At 43.5% G+C, this 25,904-nt stretch overlaps 1 protein-coding gene across 14 annotated transcripts in view; it reads left to right on the top strand.

Moving 5' to 3' along the window:
* Positions 1-25,904, top strand: part of arhgap23a (Rho GTPase activating protein 23a) — a 77,671-nt gene that overhangs the window by 26,435 nt on the left and 25,332 nt on the right. For 6 of the 14 annotated variants that reach the window (XM_078161597.1, XM_078161595.1, XM_078161592.1 and 3 more), the window contains exons 1-4: positions 11,842-12,504; positions 20,175-20,378; positions 24,844-24,868; positions 25,254-25,346. In XM_078161597.1, coding sequence (XP_078017723.1) covers positions 12,262-12,504; positions 20,175-20,378; positions 24,844-24,868; positions 25,254-25,346 — 565 coding nt within the window. In that variant the 5' untranslated portion in view covers positions 11,842-12,261. Of the gene's footprint in view, positions 1-10,789; positions 10,915-11,750; positions 12,505-19,792; positions 19,847-20,174; positions 20,379-24,843; positions 24,869-25,253; positions 25,347-25,904 lie in introns of those variants that run through there. The other 8 variants (XM_078161600.1, XM_078161599.1, XM_078161598.1 and 5 more) reach the window with 5 other exon arrangements.

Here is a 25,904-nt window from a genome sequence, read left to right as displayed (position 1 = left end):
AATCCTTGGTAAATACTATATCCTGTCTACAACAACGAACCAACCTGGATTTTTACACTCTTGTTTTAGCTAGGAGACACACATGTAAACATACTACAATCCTGTATTTGTAGCTGTCATGGTCTGCCTGGGATCAGTTTGCATTGTATCATTAAGGGTTACTCTGTTTGATTAAAACACGGCAGTAAACTGCTTTAGTGTTTGTTGCATAATTGTTAATGTGGCTAATTGCGGCTTAACAGGTATCAGTTGTGTTTATTTTGTGGCTTTACTGTGAGGGATGTGGAGGGAACACCTCGACCAAAATACTAACTGCATGCAAACACAGGGCTGTGTTCTCACTCGCATCTCCCACAGCTTCTGTGTCTTTTTCACCCCCTTCTGTTCTGTTTCCTTTGCCTGTCACCATCCTTGTAATGGAGTAGTAATTATTTTCTTATACCCTAACCTTTGCAAGTTCCATCTCTATTGTCTCCTAATTTGTGCCTTGACTTTGAGTGATTGCCGTCCCGCTTTGATCTCCTCTCTGTTACCTTCTTTGGTCATCTCCTTTCAGGATATTCCTGCTTTGAACTGCTGTTGTTGCTTTCATTTCTCAGGTTTTGTCTGAATGTGCGGTTGTAGACGTTTTTTATTTTAATGCTTCTGATGTCATCCTGAAAGCAGGAGGTGTTTTTGTATGTAAGTTTGTGCCATAAAAGGTTTGTTTGATTCTTGTGTACCCACTCCCTTCTTCTCCTCCGCTCACTCAGTTTACAGAATGAAAACTAACAGGATGGTATGTTTCTATTAGCGTTCCTCTCTGCTTTAAGCAGTGCCAGTGTGTCTTTCATCTGAATAACAGAGTGAAACCATATGTGTATGTTGGTGTGTGTGTGTAGCTCGTATCAACAGTCACAGTCCTTTGCTGTCTTCCCAGTGGACAGCCAAAACAGGGAGATGGCGGAGACCCATGATCCCTCGTGGCCGTATGCCTAACCTTTTTTTTCTAGGGTGAAGCAAGTCATGAAACCACAGAGGACTGTTTATTTCTGCGGGGTGAATCTCAGACTGAGTTGTTGCCACCCTGCATTAAAAGGTTGCTAATACAGAGTGACAGAGGCTAAAGACACAGAAACAACATCAGCCCGGCATGTGGATCTCATCATTACATTAACCAAACAACATGCCTCTGGGATCAGCAAGAAATCAGTAAACACAGACACCAACAGCATCCCTGTCCTCTAGAGACGTCTCCCTCTCTTCAGCTGGGTTTTACAGTCTGCAGCGTGTCAACAGGAAGGAGCAGGCAGATGAAACGATAGCGTGGGCCGATCCTGTATTCAAAACATGCCAGGCGGTGTCTGTGTGCCATCTTTGTGCCACTGGAGACCAAAGAAGAGAGGAGGTGGGAAGGGGTGCAAAGGCCAGCAATGTTTTAATCTTCAGGTTCACCAGTCAGCACAGTGTGAGAAAAGAAGCTCGTGTTAGCGCCAGAAGAATCACGTCTCATAAGTTTTACATCCCATGTGATCGGCTTTGCTTTGAGCTTCGACTAGATTGGAGAAAATGTAGATTTTACAGGAGAGATTTGATTTCCCAGCCTGGAAATTCATGCATTCACGATTATGTGTGTGTGAATATCTTTCGTCCGGTGCCACCGATTTTCAGCACTTAAAAGAGGTCGGCGTGAGCCAGTGGAGAGTCATGAGGGTTGGAGAACAAATTGAAATTTGGGACGGGCCAAGAAAGTCTTTGTGAATCCTTGAACTTTTTGATCGTGGAAAAGTCCAACTGTGTTAAGAGGTGTGACCAGGCTTGAGTACATCTGTAAAAACAATATATATAGGAGCAGTTATCACACGTTTTCACATTAGTAATCCCCAAATACCAAGACATAATCCAGAGATTCCCAGGTGACCATATTCTGTCTGTGGGACGCTCATTGAGAAGTGTTTTTTGACGAAATGAAGCCACTCCTGGTTGCCCCTTTACACCCCCAGACTCCACTTTGAGAATCACTAGACTGTACGATCCTGTGCAAGCAGAACGATGAAGGACTTCCTCAGCGTGGTGTGAGCGGTGGTGCATGGCAGGAATGTAAAAACCAGATGACCTCAAATGGAAACTCCAGGACTGTTGGAGGCAGGCAGGCCATCTCACTTGCTCTAATAAACACTCCGACTCCATTCTGCAGTCCTGCTCTCTCTCCTTTTTTCCCCCCTTCTCCCTGGCTCAGTTAGCCTCCCAACCTGGCCCAGCATCGCCTCCACCACCACACCCCAAATGTTGGACCGCTGCCTGGCTTTGGGCCCGTAGGCCGAGATGCGCGCTTCGGCATCCTTAGCCAAGGAGAACAACGACGTCATCCGCCTGTCCCAAAGTTATAATTTTCATCTGTTAATTACACAGAGGCAGAGATGAGCTAAATATATCTGGGCCTGCAGAGGGGGAGCAGCCAAGAAAGAAGGGGGGCTCCGAGTATGGCTGTCCTTCGCCCAGACGTACTGTAGACGAGGGGGGTGGAGAGAGTCGAGAGGCCTGCTGGAGCCCTGTGGTTTTCTGCTGCCGAGGCCTGCTCCTGAAAACAACCAGGAAAGAAAGAGAAGACCAAGAGGCAGAAAAAGAAGGAAGAAAGGGGGGGTTGGCTCTTATTCCAGCGGAGCTCAGACGTGACGCTCTGATTGCTCCCAGCGGTTGTGGTCAGTACAGAGGAGAAGAGGGAGGAGGGGGGTACAGTGCAAGAGGAGCAGGGTTAGCTCTTTGCCAGATGTCGTCATTGGCCTCATGGTATATATGGTATACACACACTGGGAGACAGATGTATCTACTCGGGGGAAAGTACAGCTGAAAGTTTACCTGATGAAACCCAGCCGCTGCTTCACAGTGACACTCAGAAACAGCAGGATGTGGCAGTGTGGAAATCTGTTGCCTCTCTCTCTGTCCATGTTTTCAGTTAGTGTGAGAACACACTGTAAAAAGATATCACACCTATTACTGAAACAGATTTGTTGGTTCTACAAGCTCATCAGCACAGAAGCAAAACAAACACCATCTGTAGCTTATTCATTTTTGTGGTGCTCTCTGGTTTGGTTGCTATATTCATAATACAGTTGTACTGACTAGCTACTGATTTCCAGATTGAAGTTGTAAAAATCGTAATCCTGAAGACTCAAATGTAATGACTTTAACTCCTAAGCCTTCACACTCTGAAAAACCAGCTGTGAAAGCTAATTTTAAAGCTATAATGAGCGTAAATGTCTTCGCCGTCAAACCTGTCTCCCTGCAGGGTTTTTTCACAGGCAGGAACAGATGCACCTTGTTGGTTCTCATGGCAACTGTCAGCAAGGAGGTGATGGGTGGGTGTGATTAGGTTGAGGACGGGTGTCAAAGTAAAGCCTGACAACCTGGTGAGTGGCTGCATTTGTGGTAGGAAGGCTGAGTGACTGGAAAAGATCATTTCTCACTAACCTATAGTGGTATGAGTCCATGCAGATTTTTTGGGGGTTAGACTTGTTATTATGAACCTAATTTTAGCTTTATGCAGATATATTGGTATCAGAATGTGCCGTATTTCAGCTGGGAAGTACCACAGTACAGAAATACCAAAGATATGTTTGGAGTGTTTAAAAAAAGACTCGCTCTAGCAAGTTTTTGGAAAGACATGTTCAGGGCTCAGACATAAGAATTTTCCTGGGCAAGTAAAATGCCATGTGAGCCGTCACTCCAGCAACTCACTCGCCCAATTGGCTGAGCAATAAAATTAGACTTTAACACATCAGGGGGTTTTCCAGAGTCAGTGACGACTTCCCTCTAATCTCTGTTGAGATTTGCATGTATGCAATACCAACCGTGTAGTTGTGAGACAATGACAGACGAAGTTTGTGAGCTGAAGTGCAAGTGAACATGTTCAGTTACCCTGGAAACAGCAGTTTCAGGGTTTCCACTGTCATGGAAAACTGGGAAAAGTCATGGAATTTCACAACCACATTTTCAGGCCTGGGAAGATCATGGAATTAGTTGAAAAATCATTGAAAGTTTTGGAAAAGTTATTGAATTTTGTTGTCTGCAATGAAATTGTTATAGTAGTCTTCCATGGATTCCTCGTAATGTAACATAATGGAAAATGTATTTTCCAAAGCTGTCGATGTATCGTAGCTCTAATATGCATCGATGTGTGACGTTTGTTTACTATCGCGTACGTATTTTTTTTTTCTACCAATGTTCGGTCTCTCCTTCTGTGTATGCCAGCTAGCTAAAATTACAATTATGGTCAAGAGGACAACAAAAAAATATATATAATAGGTCCTTGAAAAGTCATGGAAGAGTTTTGATATTTTGTCCATGAAAATGTGTGGGAACCCCGAAGTTTATGGGTGGCGTTAGAGGATGTGGGTGAAACCTATGTATTGTGCAGTTAACCATGAGTTTGAGATTAAGGCGGATAAAAATGAAACAAGACAATTATCTTCAGTCTTTGGTGCTATTCGATAAGCACTAATAGATAAAACTGTTTGTGACGGGATAAATAAAAATAATTTTATGCAAATAAGATCTCTGTCCCACTTGCCAGACCCACTTTTTTAATGTAATTCTACAGCACTTAGAGCCCCATAATCAGTTTTCTTTACCTCTGTTAGTATTGAGGCAATGGCACATATCTTTAAAGCCAAAACTATCAACAGTTGCAACTGCAGGAAATCCAAGGGAAAAAGAGCATGTGAGGTGGACAACTTGAGACGTATCTCTCTCTTCTTTTGAGTTGTTTTGTTGTAGATGTGACCTGAACATGGAGAAAGCTCTCCACTGGAGAACACAGACACTCCCTGCTAATTGGGTTAAAGTGGAGCACCATCTCTCCACTTACTGCGCAGGGAAACATAATGGCTGTGTTATTTCGCTGCGGTTCTCCATATCAGTATCACTGCCTCTCACACACACACAGTCATACTTACGATTTGGATCACGCAAGTCTCTCTGGACTATGGCTGCACTTTGTGAAATGGGGTCAAAGGCTCATATGCAACTGATCCTTCCCCAACATACTGTACACATGCGAAAAACACACTAACACAAGTCGAAAAGCGTTTAATAATTCATTAACATACCAAGACTCCACTGAATGTGACTGACACACACGGTAGCAAATGTGTGTTAATGTCATTTAGCCGTCAGTCACGCAGACCGGCCTCTATAAAGTCAGTGCCGCTGATGTTACGATAAAGAGATGTAAGAGAGGTAATTAGAGTGTAGCTGTGAGTAAATATGTGCATGTGTCATTGCTCTCTCTTCACCATCTGCTCTCTCCAACTTCCTCACTCTTGTTTCTGCTTTAGATCACTCTCTGCCCTCATTTTTTATTCTCTCCCCTGGTGTTCACTTTCCAACATCTGTTATCCCCCCCTCCCCTCCATCATGCTCTCTTTCCCACTCTCTATCTGGCTTTTTTTTTTTTTTTTTGCCTATGTAGATGCTTGGCTGGCTGGCTGGCTGACTCACGTATCCCACGTTCCCTTGTGGCAGATGTAGCATGATGAACACGTCAGGTTTTGTGTTATAAAGCCCAAAAGGGTCTTTTTTGTGTGTGTTTTGGCTGCGGTTGCAGTTTGCTTGAGCCAACATTTACTGTATATGTGCTCATGTATAAATAAAGACATTCATTATCAGTATATCTTTTTTTGTAGAGCCAAAACAGAGAAAACTACAACTGGACAGAAAATTATTCTGCAATAATTCTTGACCAAAAAATTCAGTCATTTTCTGGTTTCAGCTTCTCTAAAGTTTGACTCTTTTATGTCACTGTAAACTGAATATTTTTAAATTCTGGGCTGTCAGACAAAATGAGACATTTGAAGATGTTAGCTTGGATTCAGGGAAACTATTTATCGCTATCTTCTTACATGTTATAGACCAGGTGATTGATGAACTGTGATTTGTATTGATCATTAAGAGCGTGTTACTGTGTCGGCTGTTTAATCTTTATATATTCAGATGAATGAGGTGCTTACATAAAGGTGAATAAAGAGTGAATATTTGTGTCAAGGCTTTTGGTCGAGCTAATTGTTTCCAGGCTGACAGCACTCACATGGCGTCATGGCGTGAACCAGCACATGTAAAGAATGCATGCATAATGCGTTAGCGTCTTGAGGAGGAGCACACGGTCAGGTGGGCTGCTTTAACTGCTTTAATCCTCAGGTCTGCAGGAGTAAGCTGTGCATTGTTGTTGTTGTATCGGTCCTGGTCAGTCAGGGAGGAAGGGGGGGTTGGTGGTTGGGGGTGGACCACCCAGCTCCCCTCAGCTGTGGGTTGATGTGATATCTGACCCTTGTACATTTTGCCTCCGAGTCCACCTGCTCTGGTCTCTGGACATCCCAAGATTGTTTCCACCTTAAAGTCCACAACAGGTGTGACCTCTCTGATCTCCAGCCGCAGTCTCCCACCCCGCCTCTGATGTTATTAATTAGTAACAGACATGAGAGCACAGATAACTGCTTATAGGTCAGCTCACCCTGCACACAGGTCCCTATGCCTGCCGCTGCAGCAATCAAAAACTGCAACTGTAAGTGCTGCATGTTGAGTCCCCACCCTTTGCTCTCCCATGTGTCCCAGTGGGCTTCTCCCCACCCATCTGCTGGTAGACTCTGTGTTGCAGCTGCCCTCTAGTGGCTGCTGGTGGTAACTACTGCTCTGAGTGCAGCCAAATAGGCCTATAGGTTCTGTGACACAGGGATTTACTGGAGATTAAAGTTAAAATTAACCTGCTTAAAACAGCTGCGTCTGATTTTTTCACCTTTTTTTTTTTGTGTAGAAACTAGACAGATTACTGATAGTGGCTGTCTAGATGGAGAGATCGACCTCCATCACTGTGCACCAGTGGGTCTATATCAAATGCTCCATCAGTTTCTTGGGCCTGTTATTCTTTAATCATATATTTCCTGATTTTAAACCAGGACCTCTTCCAATTTTAGACTACATGTTATTTACACAAAGTTGTTTTTTTTTTTCAAAATTTAAATGCTACCCACACCTACTCCGAACCTTTTTGGACTTTCCCCTCTCAAAATTGCCTTATTTTAATACTTTTACAGGCAGGAAACTGCACTATTTCACAATAAGAAAACAGAATGAAAAAATACACATCATTTTGTGTAGTAAAAGTATGTTTTTGATTCTCCCTCATCCCTTTACTGACATTGTGACCCCTCTGATTTATCTTGTGAACCCTTTTGGGAGGTTGGAAACCACTGCTGTGCATCATGCATATTTTTGTGGTTCACGTTTTTTTCATTCATGGCACCAGTGTGATGACACACACAATTCATTTGGCTGCTGCAGCAACACATGAAACCTCCCATGCCACATGTTGAATCAGGAGCGTGCCAGTACAGTGTTTCTCTCACCAGTAGGGGACAGGATTCACACTCTGAGCTGAGGACGCGTCTCTGAACTCCTCTTTTAAAACTTCATTTTCTGGCATAAATGGATACCTTCATCTCTGCCGAGGCTTTGTTGTGTCACTTTTTAGGAGTTTCATTGTGAGCACCAACCGCAGCCTGTCCTTCACTGACCCTGTCTGTACTTTTTCTGAATTGTCGCAGCCTGTGTTTAGAGAAAAACACCCCATCGTTGTGTCTGCAGCCTGGTTTGTTTGTGACACGCCAACTAAAGGCTCACTCAGCAGTCTTCTTCTCTTTCCTGTGTATTTCCCGTCGAGCCTCAGCTTATTCCTCCTCCTCACACTTTATGTTTCAGTGTGCCGGCGCAGAAGAGAGGAAAGAAACTTTGTTTTGTCTTGCAAGGAAGCCACAGTGGAAAAAGAGGAGGGAGGCCTCTGTGCGTTAATCTGTTGGCCGGCGGTCATGTTATGAGTGTGAAGGGGATTAAAACATATCACCAAACTAATCTGCCCGTTACACCGACAACCGTGCTCTGCTGTATACCGCCCCACCTCCCTCCTTCCTCTCCCCTTTCACTTTCCCACTGATGTGTTTGTTATCAGAGAGCAGAGGGCAACAAAGCGTCGCTCATTGGAGCTTAGCAGCGCGTGTCGGCCCTGATTTCCTGACTTTGAGAGCTTTGTGCTGCAGGTTATGATAGAAAATAACTAATATGGCGTTTGTGTCATCTCCAGGGTGCAATGTGTGTTTATTCAGCAGTCAAATAGATAATGCAGGTATGCTGCAGTGATGTACATCAGGCCCACATGCAGGTGATGGATGTGCGGCCTGCTCGAGCTTGCTTCAGGCACACGGGGGGAGGGGGGGGGGGGTGCTATTGTCACAACTCCTCATGTGTGACTGTGTGTCCTACATGTAAACTGTAACTCAATGCCTTTTTGTTCATTTCTCTTTTGTCAACTTTGACTTTTTTCCCACCCTCCCTCTTCACGCTTGTCCTCATCTTTGTGTAAATGCCTCCATGGTTCATGAAAAGGAGAAAGGGAGAGAAAGAGAGGGAGCTGGATGGACAGAGACCTTTTGTTTCCAAATTAGGTACTGCTCCCTCCTTGCCAACACTAACTGTTATTGTGAAAAAACGTGATATGAAATCCCCACTCAGAGCTGCCACTGTGAAACGGAGCGCTTGTGTATTTTCAGATATTAAACCCTTATCTGGCTTCGCACCAGAGTTGTGCTATGATCCGACTGCTGCTTGATGCACTGGCAGCCGTCTGCGATTTCTTCGCGCACGGGTGTGGTCTTCTCTCACTTCTCTTTCTCCTAGAGAAGAATCGGACCTCCTCCTGAGCCCCGCCAGGGATCCACTCGTCTCTCCACAGGGCGGTTCCATGTGGCGGTGTGTGGAACCCAGGGCTCTGCTCTGAACCAGGGAGAGAGAGAAGAGAAACCCCCCACAGCCACAGCAGCTTCTGACTTTATGAGGAACCCTAATTACATAGCCTGGTGTATTTATACTCAGCTGTGACTCAGTGGGACATGTGGCGTGTGTTTGTGTGTGTGCGTGCATGCACGGGAGACGCAGCCTTTGTGTTCACACATAAATGATATGTGCGTGTGTGTGTGTGTATTAGTGAAAGTGTGTGCTGACTTTATAAACTATTTAAACCAGGGATGAATTGGAGTGTAGATCCAACTAAACCTAGTCTGTGATTACTGTAGAAAAGGTCTTCTAAAGTGACGCTATGTAACTTCTGAAAAGAAAAAATGTTCCTTTTGCAGATGAAAAAAGGGAATTTATAAACGGTACAGTTCACTCTGGTATGGACAGTTGCTTTTAATAGCTGTTATTAGCTGATGGTAACAAACTTGCGGTGATATTGCTGAGACATTCGTAAGTTAGTTTTCTGTCAAACAAACATTTCAAGAAGTAAACACACTTTTCTTCACCAGGACACTTTTTAGAAGTGTCTTTAAAGAGGTACTTACTGCTCATCGAGATCAGTTAACTCTTCATGTGGAGCACTACTGGCTCTGAAAACACCCTCAGTAATGTAAATATCATTAGACTTGATCTTGGATGTAGAGTCTGTGTTGGAAAACTGGGGTTATAGAGTTTTAATGGCATGGGCGTTTACCAGGCAGGGAGGTCTAAAACCAAGTACTACTGAGTTGCATTATGGGAAGTGTAGGATCCAGGGTTTTAGAACTTGACAGATACAGAGGAGGTTAGAAAGTAGGCAGGGTATAAGCTTCTCTCGAGCTCTCTTCTGTCATTTTTACACAAATATTTTTGGTCACTTTCATATGTATAACTGAGGGCAACACCATGAATGCCTTCCAGGAGAAACAGTCTGAAAATGTGCGCCATTACTCCCACATTAAAACAATTATCAAGCCAACCAGCATTTCACCCCGCCTTCAAGAGTGGCCGTTCAACCATAACCACTTTTGCTTTTCCAACATTTTGTACAAACTAGATCTTTTCCAGTATAAGCCAGCATATGAATTTGGGATATCTTGTGCTCTGCTTAATTGATGTTTCTCTTCTTTTAAATCTGTCTCCTGGGAGTCACTCATATTAATAAAATTGCAATATTAAAGTGTTGGAATAGCCCACAGACAACACGTCAGGAAAATTACTTTAATCTTTTGTGTTTTCATCCTCATTTTGTTGTCTATTTATTGTTTATTTTTCCTGTAACTGCATGTATATTCTTGGCAGTGCTCAAAACTTTACTTTTTATTAAAGCTCGACTGCAAACATGCAAATTAGCTAAATTTTGTGATGTGACATTGGACTGTTTCTATTAAAAAACAAAAGGAAACAACAGTGATCTGTGACTGAAATGAAATATCAGCCAGGGGCATAAAGCAGGGGGACCAGTGAGCCCTTCCCTACCTCCTACCCCTCTACTTCCGGCCCCCTTGCTCAGACTGCATCCTGTCGGATTGCAATGTTAGCGTGTTGACAAAATCTGTGCACAGACAGACAGACAGACAGACAGACATATAAACACCTGGCAAAATACTCAATGACTTCTGTGGCAACAGTTGGTGTCACCAGGATCAAATTTTGCTATGATGTCACACACACAGACTCACGAGGTGAAACCAGTGCCAGCCATCGCAGTGTTACCACTGCTGGTAATAAAGTAACTCGTAAGATTAGATAAAAAAATCATCTTACAATGATCACTCTTTATATAACGGTATATATTTTCATAGCTCTCAGATCATATTTCCTTTAATTTATCACCTCATCAGTCTTAACACCCTATTCAAGCCTGAAGTGTGTGTTCTCATAGGGCGAAGAGCAGCATATCCAGAGGGTACAGTCTCTGTGCCGACGCCAGCCTGCTCCAGTCGAGTTGATACTTGCCCCGCTGTGCGGCAGGTGAAACCTGTCTAACCTCGTTGGTAACGGATGTTGCAGCGTGTTGACAACAATGAACATTGGACGGGAAAGTCAGACGTCTGCAACAGCATGGTCACCTGTCTGCCGCTCTCACACGTTTCCTGGACGCCTGGCTGTTTGGTGAGAACTCTGTGGCGTGGGCGAGTTTGCCTTTTTGACTGATTTAGTGGTGTGGTGTTTAGGTGTCACTGTGCTGTACGGGTGTGTGAGGGAGTTTGATAAAGAGGTCATGTTGACATCCAGTAGCTGCCGTTTTATTTTGAGAGTGCTCTCTTTCTTCAGAGTTTTCTCCTCTCATTATCATCTTCCCTCCTCTATATTTTCCCTCTTAAGCGAAAAGAAAGGCAGTGAAACAGTGAACACAGCAGCAAGGCAAATGTTTTCTTTTGGTGCTGGAAATTGGCCTCTTTCTCTCTCCCTTTTTTTGTTTGTCTCCCCTCTGGGTGGAGGGGAGGCGGCGTAGGCAGGGCAGGCTTTTGTGGAGTTTTAGCGGCCTGGGATCACAGCTTTGTCACTTGGGTTGGTGTCGCTCACACACACACATGCAGCACACGTGCAGCCTTTATGCAGCACAGGAAAGATCTACAGTGGATTTAGCCCACACAGGAGATGTCTCCATCTGGAGCCCCTTCGACTGCAACTCAGTGATGTCCACTGTTCTTGGATTAAGCCGCAGGGCTCCACTTTACTGTACATTACAGCTGTTTGTTTGCTGACGACTGTCGGACCGGTTAGTGTGGAGGGAGGGAGCAATTGTTTGAATATGGATTAAGTAACAAAAACAAGGAAGAAAGAGAAAGCAAAACGGCAAAGGAGGAACAGAGTGAGGGATGAAATAGCCGATGCTTGCTCACATAAAGAGAGTTTGGGATAGAGATGAGAGTTGGATGAAGGGATTTGTTCGGCACTAGAGAGAAAGAGGGAAGAAAAGAGAGAGAGAGAAGAGAGTGGGCAGTGGGAGGGAGGAGAGACAGAGAATCCAGCCCTCTGGGACAGCAGTGTGTGTTTTGGGGGTGGACAGAGTGGCTTTGTATGCAGAACATCACCGGACACCAACGGGAGGGACGCTGTCAGTTGTTCTCTGTGTGTGTCTGTAGTGAAACCAGACCTACCTCTGATCCCTGCGCCACACACACTCCTCCATCTGCTGCCTTCTGCTTCCTCTGGACTGAAACCCCTCTGAGAGTGTTTGAATGTGTGTGAGAGTCTGGCCGAGCTGATTCTCGGAGGTCAGGAGGAGGCTGTGATGTGGAACTTGTGGGATTAAACTTTCTGGAGGCTCGGCAGTGACAGCGATGGATTGGAGCCAGGAGACGGGAAGTTCAGACTCTTGATTGACTGGAGGATCCCAGAGGAGGATTTGCAAAGCTCCACTAAAACCACCCCGTCTTCTTCTTTTAGCCGAATCTTCTGTATTTCTGCGTCTGGACATTGTCCACGACCTTGCGTAGAGTGTGTGAGCAGCCCATGTGGGCAGCGAGTGATGCAGATCTGAGAAAACTCCACGCCCCGATGCCCGCTGCTATGCTCCCATGCCCTGCGCCAGCCGGGTCCGACTGGAGCTTCCAGAACCCGGTGGGGGTGGACTGCAGCTCCCCTGAACCTCGCTGCATCTGGCTGGCAGTACTCCGCAGTGCCACAGGTTCAGCGCCGCCGCCCGCATCGCCTGCCATGCCCACTGGGCACAGCAAGAGCTCTCACCAGCCCAGGGTAAGGAGAGGTCACCCAGTCCTCCCATAGTGGCCGGACATGGAGTCACTGATTTAAAGCATCAGTCCTGTGCTGCAGTTAATGCTTGGTGGATTTGCTCTTACTGATCGAGTGTTTTAGTTGGAGGCTGTAAAAATAATCTGATGAGGACAGTTTTTATGCATTGTTTCAGAATAATTGATTAATTGTTTTGTTTTAGCCATGTCAGGAAATAAGAGCCAAAGGTGTCATCTTCTAATTATATATTTAAAATAAGTTTAAAGGGGTTTTGTGCAATGTAAGATAGAAAAAAGCTGCAAATTCTCACACTGGAGAAGCTTGAACCTTCAAATATGTTGGATTCTCATATTTAAAACCATCAGTGGATCGTTAAAAATTGTTGCTCATTAAGTTTCTGTTGCTAAACTCATCGATTAATCATCTAACCATAAATTAAGACGACCATGCAAGAAGCTCTTCTTGCGTTTTACATACTTAGACGATGATGCAAATGTATTGTTTGCCGCCCGCTGTGACTTCTGTGGTTCCCCAGAAATACACACAGTGATATCAGCAGAATACTCTCCAGAAACCACTGCGTGGGATGTTTTCAGTCACTCGTGTCAACAAGTTTCCTTGTAACTGTACCCATTGTCTGAAGTCTCTTAACCACTCGGCTGCTGACAGATTCTTTAACCTTAGAGTGTCTCTGAACACACAGTTGTGTTGCCTTCAGGCTGTTTTTATTTGGCGCCCGTTGTCTTGTAGACTTTCCGGGAAAGGATGTGGTGATGGATTAAGATGCAGTTAGATTCAAACTTTTATTGTCCCAAAATGAAATATATTGCAGCTCTAAACATTTCCGTCAGCTGTTACTTACCTGTGAGCTCTGTTTTGTCGGGAGTGGGTATATTTAGTCTGATTATTGTGGTGTTTGGCTGGTTTACTTTGCAATTGCAGAGATGTAACGGTAAACAGAGTCGTGTCAACAGTGACTCAGTGATCACCACAAGCCACAAATAGCCATCAGTACAAAGATCAGTTAAATATTTAAGATTCAAACATTAAATTATTCATGATTTTATGTCAATAAAGACTATGTCCTCATGTAGCTTTCATTGTTTGTCAACACACTTATAATGATAGATACTATGAATTGTGCATTTAAAATATACATTAGCCTCTGTCAGCAGGGATAAAATGAAACTAAGGTTGATTTATCCTCCACCCTGTGCCACTTCAGTCCTATTTTTCCACAGTTTACATGTGTTTTCGTGCGTGTGATTCTGTTGGTGTAGCGTATTGACCCTTTCCTTCCTTGGAGGGGTTTCTAATTAGTGGCTGGAGGCAGATGAAGAGGGGCTGCTAAGTGCTACTTATAGCGAGGTGTTGTGGAAGCTGTGCGATAGCTCGTCCCCTCCCCCCACAGTGCCCTCAGAATTCAGGGCATCACCTCCCCACATGATCTCATTTTAGCTGGGGCATTTATGTAGAATATCACCTCCTCTTTTTTTTTTTTTTTTTAACCCTTTGCCATCCCCCCACTTCATGATGACTCACTGAAACAGTTAAGAAATGCCACAGTCAGGAATGTGAGTGTAGGGGGAGGAGAGGCTGTATGAACACAGCTGAGACAAACACACACTGTACACAGTTTGTTTAAGGAGAGGGGGTTGTTACAGAGAGACAGCATCACGAGTTCGGGATTTTTGTTTGCTGTAATTTTGTTGATATGCCTTTGGTGATCGCAGGATTAGCGTCCATCTTCGTACAGTGAGCAGTTTTTGGAGGGTTTTTTTCTCCAGTGGTGCATTTACTTACCGACAGCAGCCCTCACAACTAGAAAAATACCCATAGTGTGTTACGATGATCAAAATCCACCCTCAACTCACATTGATGGGAATATAGAAGGACCTGCCCTCATTACCTTCAGGGTATCAACTGAAATAACCCAGTACCAAGTAGTATCTAAACTCCTCCAGTCAAGCGACACCTGCATTTGATCAGTTTTGTACCCAGATCTAAAAAAAAAAAAAAAAAAAAAAAAGACTATTTGCATGGTTTTGCTCACAGCCAATCACTGCAGGCGTTCTTCGATTTAATGCACCATGTGATTGGCCCACTACTTTATCAGCTACAACCCATACAGTCTGTGGTGTGGTGAAATTGCACACAGCGTATTTGCAAAGTTGGCAGTTAATTGTGTCCAGACGTCACCAAAAAGTTTTGGCTGTACTACACGTCTGTGGCGTCTGGTGGCATTTTACGCAACTGAATGCTTCCATTCACATGATGGGTATCAAATGAAATGGAAAAAAGGTATCAAATTGAGTACGTTATATCAGTATCACTTTGAGTCTACAGGTGTTGGTACTGGCATACCCGGCCCTTATGATGGGAGAAATGTGATATCCCTTCTTGAGAAGTGTAGAATCACCACTTTTATATTGTTAATTGCACGAAAAATTGGGATTTAATGAACCATCCCCTCAGACAGTAGAAGAAGGAATGATGAAAAGCGCCAGGCCAGTTTTGAACCCACATCATGTCACACACTAACTACATGCCACGTGCATCTGCCCACCGAGCCACCAAGTCATCCTGTAAAAGTTATTCTAGAACTGCAGCGCCTCCTCCTCCTCCTCCTCCTCCTTCTCCTCCTCCTCCTGGGCTCTGAATTTGAATTAGAATAGCAAAACAACCACAACACATATAAAATATTCCAGTCATCACGAGCAGTGTGGCAGGTGTCAGTGAGACAAAGGAAAAGTACAATATGTTTTGCTGTTGAGTAGAAAACCCTGTTTAACCGTCATTGCATCATCACCCGTTGGCCGAGTTGAACCGGCAATGGGGTTGAACTGGTTTTTGAGCACACATACTGTATTCTTATTGACACAGACGTGCGTACAAATACACACACACACACACACACACACACATAAACTCACATGCTCGGCTCATAAAACATCTGGTTATGTAAATTACAGAGCGATAGGCAGCATTTGAACTCGTGCTGCATGTCTTTATTTTGAATGCTCAGTTCAAAAGGCAGGTTGTGTACTTTGGTTGGAGATTTAAGAGCTCGGCTTGATATTCATACACTCATGCATCTCCTCCACGAGACATAGGATGCATTTAGACCTGCAGAGGTGGTGCAGCATGCTCTCCGTGTGGCCAGTGAGTCCAGGAATCATTACCGTCCCGCTCCCTCTTGGCAGCCCGGTTCAGGGGCCGTGGGTGCAGACAGCTATCAGGATTAAAGGCTCGTCAGCATTTGTAACATGCATAAAGCTCCACTTTTCAAACAGGTTGCAGCTCTCAGCTGTTTAAAAGAGCATTATTGTTCTGCCCTGCTGGGGTTTTAGCAGGAGCGCAGCTCCCCCGACGGCCACTGCATTCCTGCGTACTGCTTTACCTCTGGATGAAGTGAGGAGTGGAGTGCTTGTCCTAACCCTGTTGGTAACCCGTATGCGGTTACCAACAGTTTTGACTGCAGCATGACACTATCATCATGTCCTAGAAAAGCCTCTTACAAACAGAAAATCCATTTTTACCAGATTTTATGGAAGATTATCACTGACACTGTTTGTTAGAACATTTTTTTAATACAGATTTACATTTCTAACAAAACAGAAGTGTTGTAATCCTGTCAGCAGGACTTCCTCGCTCTCCTCAGACCAGTTATATTCTGTCTTTTCAGTCATGCATCTTAATGATATGCTCTCTAATTGAAATCAGGAGGGGAAATATCCACAGGGAAGAGCTTGCTTCTGTGTGTGTTGTCAAAGTACACCACTTTACCCACTAAACACACACTCAAAGCAGGAAGCTGTCGTGTGGCATTACAAGCAGCTCTGCATATTGAAGAGCAATTGTTTCTCAGGGCGGCTTTTTTTGCGTGTGTGTTTTAATGACATCATTCAGGTGGTAATGGGTTCCCTCAAGGCTCTGTATTATCTGAAGGGAATTCAGAGTTTATTTTGTTATTGTAATTGGCTTCAAGAGGCGAAAACGTGTCGGGCAAAAAGAGTGTTAGAAGGATAAATTCCCAGTCGGAGCGGAGGAAATACTAAATGTCTTCTTTTCTCAGCATAACAAGAGCGAGGTTTCCCTTTTCTGCACCCGAAGCCTGCATAGGAAGTCAAGTTTAGACTTAAAAACCACTAAATTTTTTCCAAGTGCCTTGTTGGTTAAATAGAGTGTCTGAAGAAGTCAGAGCGCGTCAGCAAGTTTGGATCTTTTTTTTGCTTTTGTGTGAAACTGGTAAAAGACAAACTGGTTGTGCCAAGGTGGCAGGTACGAGAGTGGATTTTTTCTGGCCTTGGGGGAAAAAAGGTGAACTGTAGACTCGGCAGAAAGGCTGAGCAGAGACTCACGTCCCACAGAGTCCAGATCAGCCGAGTGGGAAACAGTGCTGGCTCAGAGACCCAGTCAGACCCTGTGTGTTTTGGGTAATCACAGGGTTTGGTATTCCCAGCGCCGGGAGGGGCCATGCGGTCGAAACCAGCGTGCTGGAGCCTGTCCCTCGCTGGGGCCCGATACTCCTCCTCTTCGTCCTCCTCATCCTTCTCCTCTCATTCACTCTCTCTCTCTCTCCGTGCTCCCTCCCCTCCTCTGCCTGTTACAGTGTGTGCTTCGACTTGTCCAAGCCAAACCGCTCCCTCTAAGGAATTCGCTCTGTGTCTTCCTCCTTTTCACCCTCTTACTCTTTCATTTCCTCTTTCTTTTCTTTATTTTTATATGACACCCCAAACACTCCTCCTTTCACTTCTTTATGCTGCTCTCATGCAACATAATAGACCTCAACGCTTGCCTTTTTGAGGAAATAGCAGGGGTCACTTTACATTGTTTAGACTGCCAGACTAAAGATCAGCCTCTGAGTGTCACTAAGATTTATGTAGCTCATCTACAAAATATACGCTTCATATATAACTTAAGAATTTCCTTTGGAGAGGGGTATTTGTACATATAGAACAAGTTTTCTCCAACATGTATCTGCAAAACATATTTCAGAAGGAAATCTAAATGTCGTTTGAAGTAGAGGAGGAAGAAAAGTTAGCGCAGCCGAATTTTCATCACATGGAAGCATGTGGGGAGAGAGGAAGAGGAGGTAGATGGGAGGAGAAGTGAGCGGAGGTACATGGAAGGAAGGATAAACAGGAGTGAACGAGTGGATGTGCCTCCATGATGGAGAGTATAAGATCTCTGAGGGGTTTTATTTATAGGAGCATTTGGTTATCCCGCCCCACAACCCTACCACACTTCCTGCCTCCAGCCTGCCACTTCCTGTTGTTGTGCAGCCACATACATACAGGCCTGTCAGGTCAAGTGTGTGTGTGTGTGTGTGTGTGTGTGTCAGTATTTGTTGCATATCAGTGTGTGTTTGTGTGTGGAAGGTAGAATGTGGGGTGTGCATTTTGGGGAGGATGTTGCTTGTAGTCTAGACATGTTCACCTCTGACCCACTGACATTAAAACACACACATTCTCACACGTAAAACAAAAAAGTTTCGGAGGTTGGTCTTTTGGTTAGCTCACTGGTATTAAGTCAAAAGATTTTTAGTAAATGTATGAATCAGCCGGACTTTTGTATCCTTAAGGGCATGATCACAACTGTCTTGTTCACCTGATTGTCTTTGTTTAATCAGACCCCTGGAGCGCTCTCTTTTATTTCGGCTGAAGTTTTCTGGCAAGAAAAACAGGCGTACCAAACTGCACCTTGAGTGCCGTAAATATAGCTGTCTGTCCATGTTCTTGTGGACTGAGGTGCTGTGAGGTGGCGACCTTTTCCCCCATTGTCATACTCTTCATCATCTTAGTATAACAAGAATGGGTGATTTCCAGCATGACTCATATTAAACCCGTTTCTCGTGAGCTGTTGGTGGATTAAACTAAAACAGAGGGGCTGTGTAGGAGCAGAGATGAGTGCAGCTGTTGGGCTAGAGTTCTAGTGCTGTTATTTCTTACTGAGGTTATTCACCATTTATTTTTGAAGCATCCTAAACTATATCAATACCATTTTTAATAAGCTATGAAGCAGTCTAGGGTGGCAACTAATGCTTTTTCAAATTATGAATTAATCTGCCTGTTATTTTGTGTAAGTACTTACTCTGGTCTATAAGGTGTCAGAAAATAGTAAACAAAATGATTTCAATTGTCTGTTCTGTCCAATAAACAGTCCAAAACCCAAATATATTCTGTTTACTATAGTAGAATACAAAGAAAATCAGCGAACATTTATATTTTAGAAACTGGAACTGGTGAATTTTGGGCATTTGTGTTTAAAATATAATTCGAACAACTAATGGATTTAAAAAAAAAAATGTTATGTCAGAAGTTTAATATTCTGACTAATCAAATATTTGACTTTTTTTTTTCAGCTCTACATTAAAAATGACAACATATTGCCGCCATATTGTCTCCTGTGTCTCCAAGCTGCATTGCATCACTCACCAGCGGGAGCATTTATTGGTCCGGTGCAGCACAATGCATTCTGGTAGTAGCAGGTTTTTCTACTGCTTGAGCAAAAGCGAAAGCCACAGCCCTTTTCCTCCGGTCACGTAGCACCAATGTCAGACAGCTGAGTTTCCAGCAGTGAAATACTTTCTTTTCTTTCTTTCTCAGTATTTGTTTAAAATGCTCCAGTTGTACATTTCCATGCATTTTGGGACAGTAGTGTCTATTGATGGCACATTTCAAGATTTAATGTGCATGGTGATGTCTAGGAGCATTTAATTTAGTCACTTTTCAGGATGAATGTATTAGAAAAATTCCTAAAATCCAGGTGCAATTATTTGTGACTTGTATGAAATGCAGTCACAGCTTTTTAAAAATTGCTGTCGCTCTAGTGAGCCCCAACATATAGTGTACGCTGAAGCGTTCGTACAGTGCACTGATTGATTGATTGATTGATGGGTTGGGACGACATGATAATTATAGTGTTGAGCTGTCTCCAGAATTTATGATCTGCTTAAGTCAGACAGAGTTAAGAAAAGTTTGATAATTGAACATGCAGCACAAGATAACTAAACCGCAACAGACTTGACCTCCTCCTCCTCCTGCTTCTCGCTCCTGCCTGTTTGGTCAGGTGATTGTGTCTGACTGACAGATGTGGGTCGTTGGGGCAGCATGAGGGTGATAGTTCTCACGTGTGTCTGTCAGCTGAGCGAGCTGGGCTTATTTACTCCGCCTCAGGAATGAAATGTTTAGAGAACTGCGGGAGGGAAATCTGCCTTCATTCCTCCCTCGTTCAGATTCCCCCCTTCTCTTCCTGTGATACAACCGAGGTCAGTGTGGTCAGAACTGGGTTTCCCTCCTCTGTCATGTCTGGATGCACCCCTCAGGTGCGATGGGCTCTTGTTGTAAGTCTGACTTGACTCTGAGCTACATTCAGGACTGCATGAGGAAGCGGCTAATGTAATACCCAGCAGTCAGGGGTTGATGTCACCGGTGTGTCCTTCTGGAGTGGCCTTGTGCATCTCCAGAGAATCAGGAAGTGTTGCATCAAAAAAATGGAATATTTCTTAAGTCATTGTGCTAATTATGGGAATAATTTTGTATGTTTTCTTCATCTGTAAATGTGATAATCTAAGATTTGGTGATTTTACTTTACTTATCATTTAATCGAATAAGAAAATATGTGTTAAAAACATCCTGAATCTGACTGAATCTCTCTGTCTGTGTCCACAGGGTAAGGGGCGGAGGGATGGTCTCTCCTCAACCGGTGACAACCCTCGGCCGCCGATGGCGACCCGGCCGGGAAGGGAGGGGGTCGGCATGGGCTGGAAGGGTCCCCGGACGCTGGTCCTCCATAAGAACTCCCAGGGTTTCGGCTTCACGCTACGCCATTTCATCGTTTACCCCCCAGAGTCCGCCCTGCACACCAACCTCAAGGTGAGACCTATAGGTCCTTGAAAGATTTGAGTATCAAGATGTCGAAGTGTGCTGAATTATTTTAAATATAAACAGTTTTGCAGACAGATCTAGTGTTTTTCTTTCTTTTGATTTAGTGTCAAGTGTCGTCAAGTCCTTTTTTTCCAACTTCCATGTTTATTTTTACAGCACACATGGTCTCCATTTCATCTTAGCTGGCATTTAAAGGGTTTCAAAAGCCTTACGTTTAACTTGCTGAACCCAGGACAGAGCCAATTTGAGCGGAGATAAAGCCAATCATGCTGCAGTGGAGGGTCAGCTGGGTTGAGCTGAGCAGAGAGAACTCGCAGACAGAAAGAAAACAAGCTGATTGGAGACAACAGACCGAACAAACCAAGCACGTCAAAGTGTGTGTAAAGAAGGGAGGGACTAGATTTGGAGACTAAATAAGGACTCAAACTTTCACATTTTGAAGGATATAAAGAGCATGTCCATACTCTGCCAGACGGACTGAAAACTCCTAATTGTTTTTCAGTGTCTCACTCTTTACGGGCCTTGTTTTCAGTCTTTGGTGAAGTCGGGATTGTTCTGGTGTTTTGGAATGAGTGGTTATTTAGCTCTTTGAGGTGTGGGGGCAAACGGCTCCAGATGTGAAATTGAAGGATATGGAGGCTGGGGTGGGGTGGGCCAGCTGAAACAAGGCGTCTATTATTGTTCTACCACCCCACCATCCAGCAGCTGCAGATAGGAACACAGATTGAATGAGATCTGTTGTCTTAGCCTGGTACCACTCTCTGGCAGTCCGGCTGTACCAGGCCAGCCCCGAACAATAGGCCCACTGCTGGCCTTTGGCCCCGGTTCTGTCCTCGTCTCCTCTGCCTCGAGGGTCACATGGTGTTTTGGGACAATTGGACCCATAGAGCCGCCCGTTCTTATCTGGAGAGACTTGGTGGAAGTCTCCCAAATTACCCTCATAGTGTCCAATTATCAGAGGCCTAGCGGGTGCATGACCCAGTTGGGCACTCATTTCATGGTGTCTGCAGGTCCTGACAGTCTTCAAGAGTCTACAATTACATTATCTAGAACAGGGATCCTTCTCCTGTGTGGTCCCAGCAGAACTCCCCTCTGTCTTTGAAAATAGCTGGAGGACCTTTCTGGCACTCTGCTAATTAAAAATAAAAAAGAATATTCAGTGCACCTCTGCCATGCTATGTGACCCTTTAACTTTGTGTCAAGTGGAATTTTAAACTGAGAATTTTAAACTGGCACTTCGGAGTCAGAATTTTGTTTTCAAAGGTGAAGGACACAGTTAATACAGGCACAAACCCTCAAAAGGGCTTTAGTTTTTCAGACACCGACACCTTAGGTAGAATGAAACACTACCATGTTTTTTAATAATTTTGATATGTCCCCTTCATAAAATGGAGGGCCATTTTAAACAGCAAAATACAGCAACAAGCAATGAAAATGATCAAAATATTGACTCAACCCACTCAGTTGGTGAAAAAGTACACTATAGAACCACTCTGGCAGTGATGGTAGCTATTTATACTGCATTTATGTGGTGTTTGAATAATCAGACAAGTGAGTTTCCAACCGGGAAAATTCACATAAACACCTCCTCAAGTCGGAGCAATAGAATTATGGTACATGAGTCACCAAGCTGAAACCATAGGTCGTATATGCAGAAACATGGCGGACAAATATAAATGTCCAGTTGATGATAATAAGCCTTTAATTAATTCACTTTTTGCTTGTCAGTTTTTTGATCTCATGTAATTTGTAATATGGTATTAGGCTGTAACTGTTAGTTACAAATGTTCTTTATTAGCTTTAGCCAGGGAAAGCAATATTTTTGGAGTTTCAGGGGATGTACTGGTGCAGCAACAAGTCTGGGATAAAATCACCTGATAAAACAAAGCTTCAGTGCTCTGAGCAATAAAACACAACATATCTTCTGTGTAGCGTTCATGTTGTTTCCACTTTACGAGTTAAAGCTCATGAACACACCAAAGTTGGAGGAACAATCTCCCGACTCAGAATCACTTCACCATCTGAAGAGCACATAAATCCAGAGTTAACCTCATGTACTTTTTCACCTGTTGCTTGGGTGTTGTTCCAATTTGCATTAATAGTACTCTGATATCTGACCTACCCCTCAAAGCAATATGAAAAACAAATATGTATTTAGTGTGAAACTAGAGCCTGGAGGCTTTTAAATGCAAATGGCAGACACCCTTTTTAAAATAAAGTTGTTTTCACTTAAGGTAATATATGATGGTAAAATGTGTAAAGTGAGAAGTAAAATGCACTTTTTCATGTTAATATGTAACGATGTATGCAAAACTTAACTTTTCAAAAAAAAAAAAAAACATTAGCCGTTTGGAGCTCAAGATTTCACTTTAACAGATACTCTTACTACTTTTAAAGATTTTACAGAGTTTTGACCTTTTTTTTTTTTTTTTTAAGATTTTTTTTGGGGCGTTTTTGCCTTTAATTGATCGCCCCCAGCCCCACCCCTGTGGCACTTATTTTCAACAGCTTCTGACCTACTGTGACTTTTTAAATTCTTCCTTATTTGTACATCACTTTAGACTAAAACTTCTTCCAAATAAATGACTGTACATGTTTATTAAAAGATAGTGAAGAGGAGAAAAAGATACAGCATTACGTTTACAAATTCCCTTGTATACTGAACTGGGAATGCGTAGGGCTAGAGAAGGTCATTCTTCTCTGTCTTTCAATGAACAAAATTAGTGTTATAGATTTAAAAAAAATCCCGATCTCATAATTTTTATTATCAATGTCAGGTATCAATAGAAATATGAGGATAGCTAGTTTTAAATGTGTGTATAATCGCCTCCAGCTGCTTCATGTTTTACAAGTGTGTACATTTGACCCATATACCCAGAGTCTTGTGCCCACCTCTCACTGTCTCCTCCTCTGTACGGGATGCTTTCACACTGGGGCTGCTCAGTTGTCGAGTGTCCCCAGCTCGGAGCTCCATTCTGGGGTCGGCAGCTCTCCTTTCTCTGCCTCTAAACCCCCCACCATTGTCTGCAGAGCCAGGAATGAGCCCACTCAGCGTAGGATAAAGCCAGGCAGCAGTCAGCCCACCGTGCCCCTAACCCCAAACTGTCCACTCAGCTTAGTATGTGTGTTTGCGTGTGTAAGTGTATGTGTGTGTGTGTGTGTGTGTGTGTGTGTGTGTGTGTGGGCATGATCAGACAAACTGCAGCTATCAAATCTCCCCACCAGCATTCTCACTGCTGACAGCTCAGTGCATGTGCTTCGGACTCTGCGCATGACGTCACGTTGAGCACCTGCAGACGGTCTAACCTGAAAGTCACTGTCAGTGTCGGTGCTGCACTCCAATATGTAAAACACATAAAAGCAAACAGGTTTGACTCAGGAGGTTTGGCTCGAGATACCAGGGAATTCACCGGCATTTTAGGAAGCCAGTAAACCAACTCACTGCAGGTTAGCGTGACATAAAGGACACTTAAAACTCCTGCTTTGGTCTGAGGTTTATGGAGGTGTAGATTTCAAGTTCTCCCGACTCTAGTCACTCATACCTTTATAGTGGACTTGTGACCTGAGAGATACTTTTTATTGTGGAAAGAGTTGATTAGGAGAAATTGACTCAGCCTTACAGATCTGGTCATAGTAGAGTCAAACTTTTATTGGTAAAGTTTAAACCTGGAGCATAAGCACTTCAGAACAGCTCCGTGTATGAGGAATTGTTTGTGTGAAGGCGGCGATAGACTTTTTGCCTAAATGTCAATGAATGACCCCAAATGTCCTCAAGCTAAATAAGACAGATTCTTTTTATCAATTTAGAGCATTTCATTCCTGCGACTTATTCAGTTGTTCTTCTGTTTATCTTGTTGACATGTAAACATCATCCATTTCTCCCATTTCTCTCAGCTTATCCTCTTGGGTATTAACCTATGGGTTAATTGTTCTGTATCATATAGATCTTTAACAATTTTCCGCCATCCATCTTGTGTTAATGGCTCTGCCTTGTGTCATCTCTGTGTAATGGCCTTTTTACAAGCTGCCTACAAGATTTTCAGCAGATATCTGTCTTCCCCTAACGCAATATCTTCTGATGTATTACCAAAGTGCAGTGTTATATATGGCTGAGGTATGTCATGGACATTTCCCCATAACTGTACAATTTCAAAGTGAAAATACATTTGAATTGTCTTCATTTATTGCCCCACATCTTCTCCAACATGGCTATTTTGAGTGTGTTCTCCAAATGCACAGCCATTTCTCTTCTGTAATATTCACATTTAGTTCATTTTACCATTTCATCTTTACATGCAGTGTTGTGTTTCCTATGTATATCCTTTTTTAATGATTTAATTGTGTTTTAAATTCCTCTGTAAAGCACTTTGGTCTTCACTGGTTGTCTTTCAGCGTGCTCTTTAAATAAATCTGGCTTGAATTTGAGTATAAATTCTGTCTCTGTTGTTTGCAGGATGAGGAGAACGGCAACGGAAAGGGTAAGTGGTCTCTATCTTCTTTCTCATCAGGCAACAATTGAACACCTTGCCCAGCGGGATAATGATGATGTAATGAACTGGGATCTCCTCTAGTCCCTCCTTTCACCTCTGCTCTGCAGCCTATGTGTGCCCCCTACAGGACATCATGCAGCACTGCATCTAAAGTGATCAAGTCTGACTGCATTAAGTTATTTACATGAAAGCAATGATAGCCAGTAAATGTTTAGGATTTATATATTCCCTTAACCAGGATAAACATTAACACAAGTTCTCAAAAGCATTAATTGAAAAGTTCTCATCTTTAAATACCAGTAGCAACCTAAAGTTTTATTTCTAAAAAGTTCATATGCATTTTTATTTTTATTCTTTGTCTTTTGTCATGCAGGGTATCAGAAAGGTCGTCTGGAGCCAATGGACACCATATTTGTGAAGAGTGTGAGAGAAAAAGGTCCGGCCCACCAGGCGGGCTTGTGCACAGGTAAAGGGAACATATATGGTGCAAGAGTGTGAACATCCTGATTTGCATTGGAAATCTGCTGGAGAGAGCTCCGGTCATGTGACGCTGTCGATTCAGAGCAGGAGGAGGTGCAGCCGAGAATGAAAACGGCACAAGATTACATGAAGAATTTATTTATCCCAATGTTGTAGGTTAGTTTTTAACGCCTTTGGGTGATATAATACAGATACCAGTCTGACGACTCAAACAGTTAAGTCCATGTGAATGTGACAGATGTACTGAAGTGTTCCTGTTGTGTCTTGCTGCTGTGGCAGGACAGCAGTCCACTGCCAGCAGCTCAGACAGACTCAACCAGTACTCCAGTGTGCACGCTGTAACACAAGCTGTCATATCCAGAAAGTCACATGCTAGTGTGAACACATGCAAACATACTCTGAGCTATTTGTATGTGTTTCAGCTTGCATGAAGTCACCAGGAATTCCTACAATCTTTGAACATATAGTTATCTAACATTTTTTCTGGGGCGTTAGTTCAGAAAAGGATAAGATGTCCTGACATCTGCAGTCTGGGGACAAATTG

The sequence above is a fragment of the Epinephelus lanceolatus genome, chromosome 18, assembly GCF_041903045.1.
Source record: "Epinephelus lanceolatus isolate andai-2023 chromosome 18, ASM4190304v1, whole genome shotgun sequence".
Lineage (NCBI taxonomy): Eukaryota > Metazoa > Chordata > Actinopteri > Perciformes > Serranidae > Epinephelus > Epinephelus lanceolatus.
This window is presented reverse-complemented; position numbering and strand designations above follow the sequence as displayed.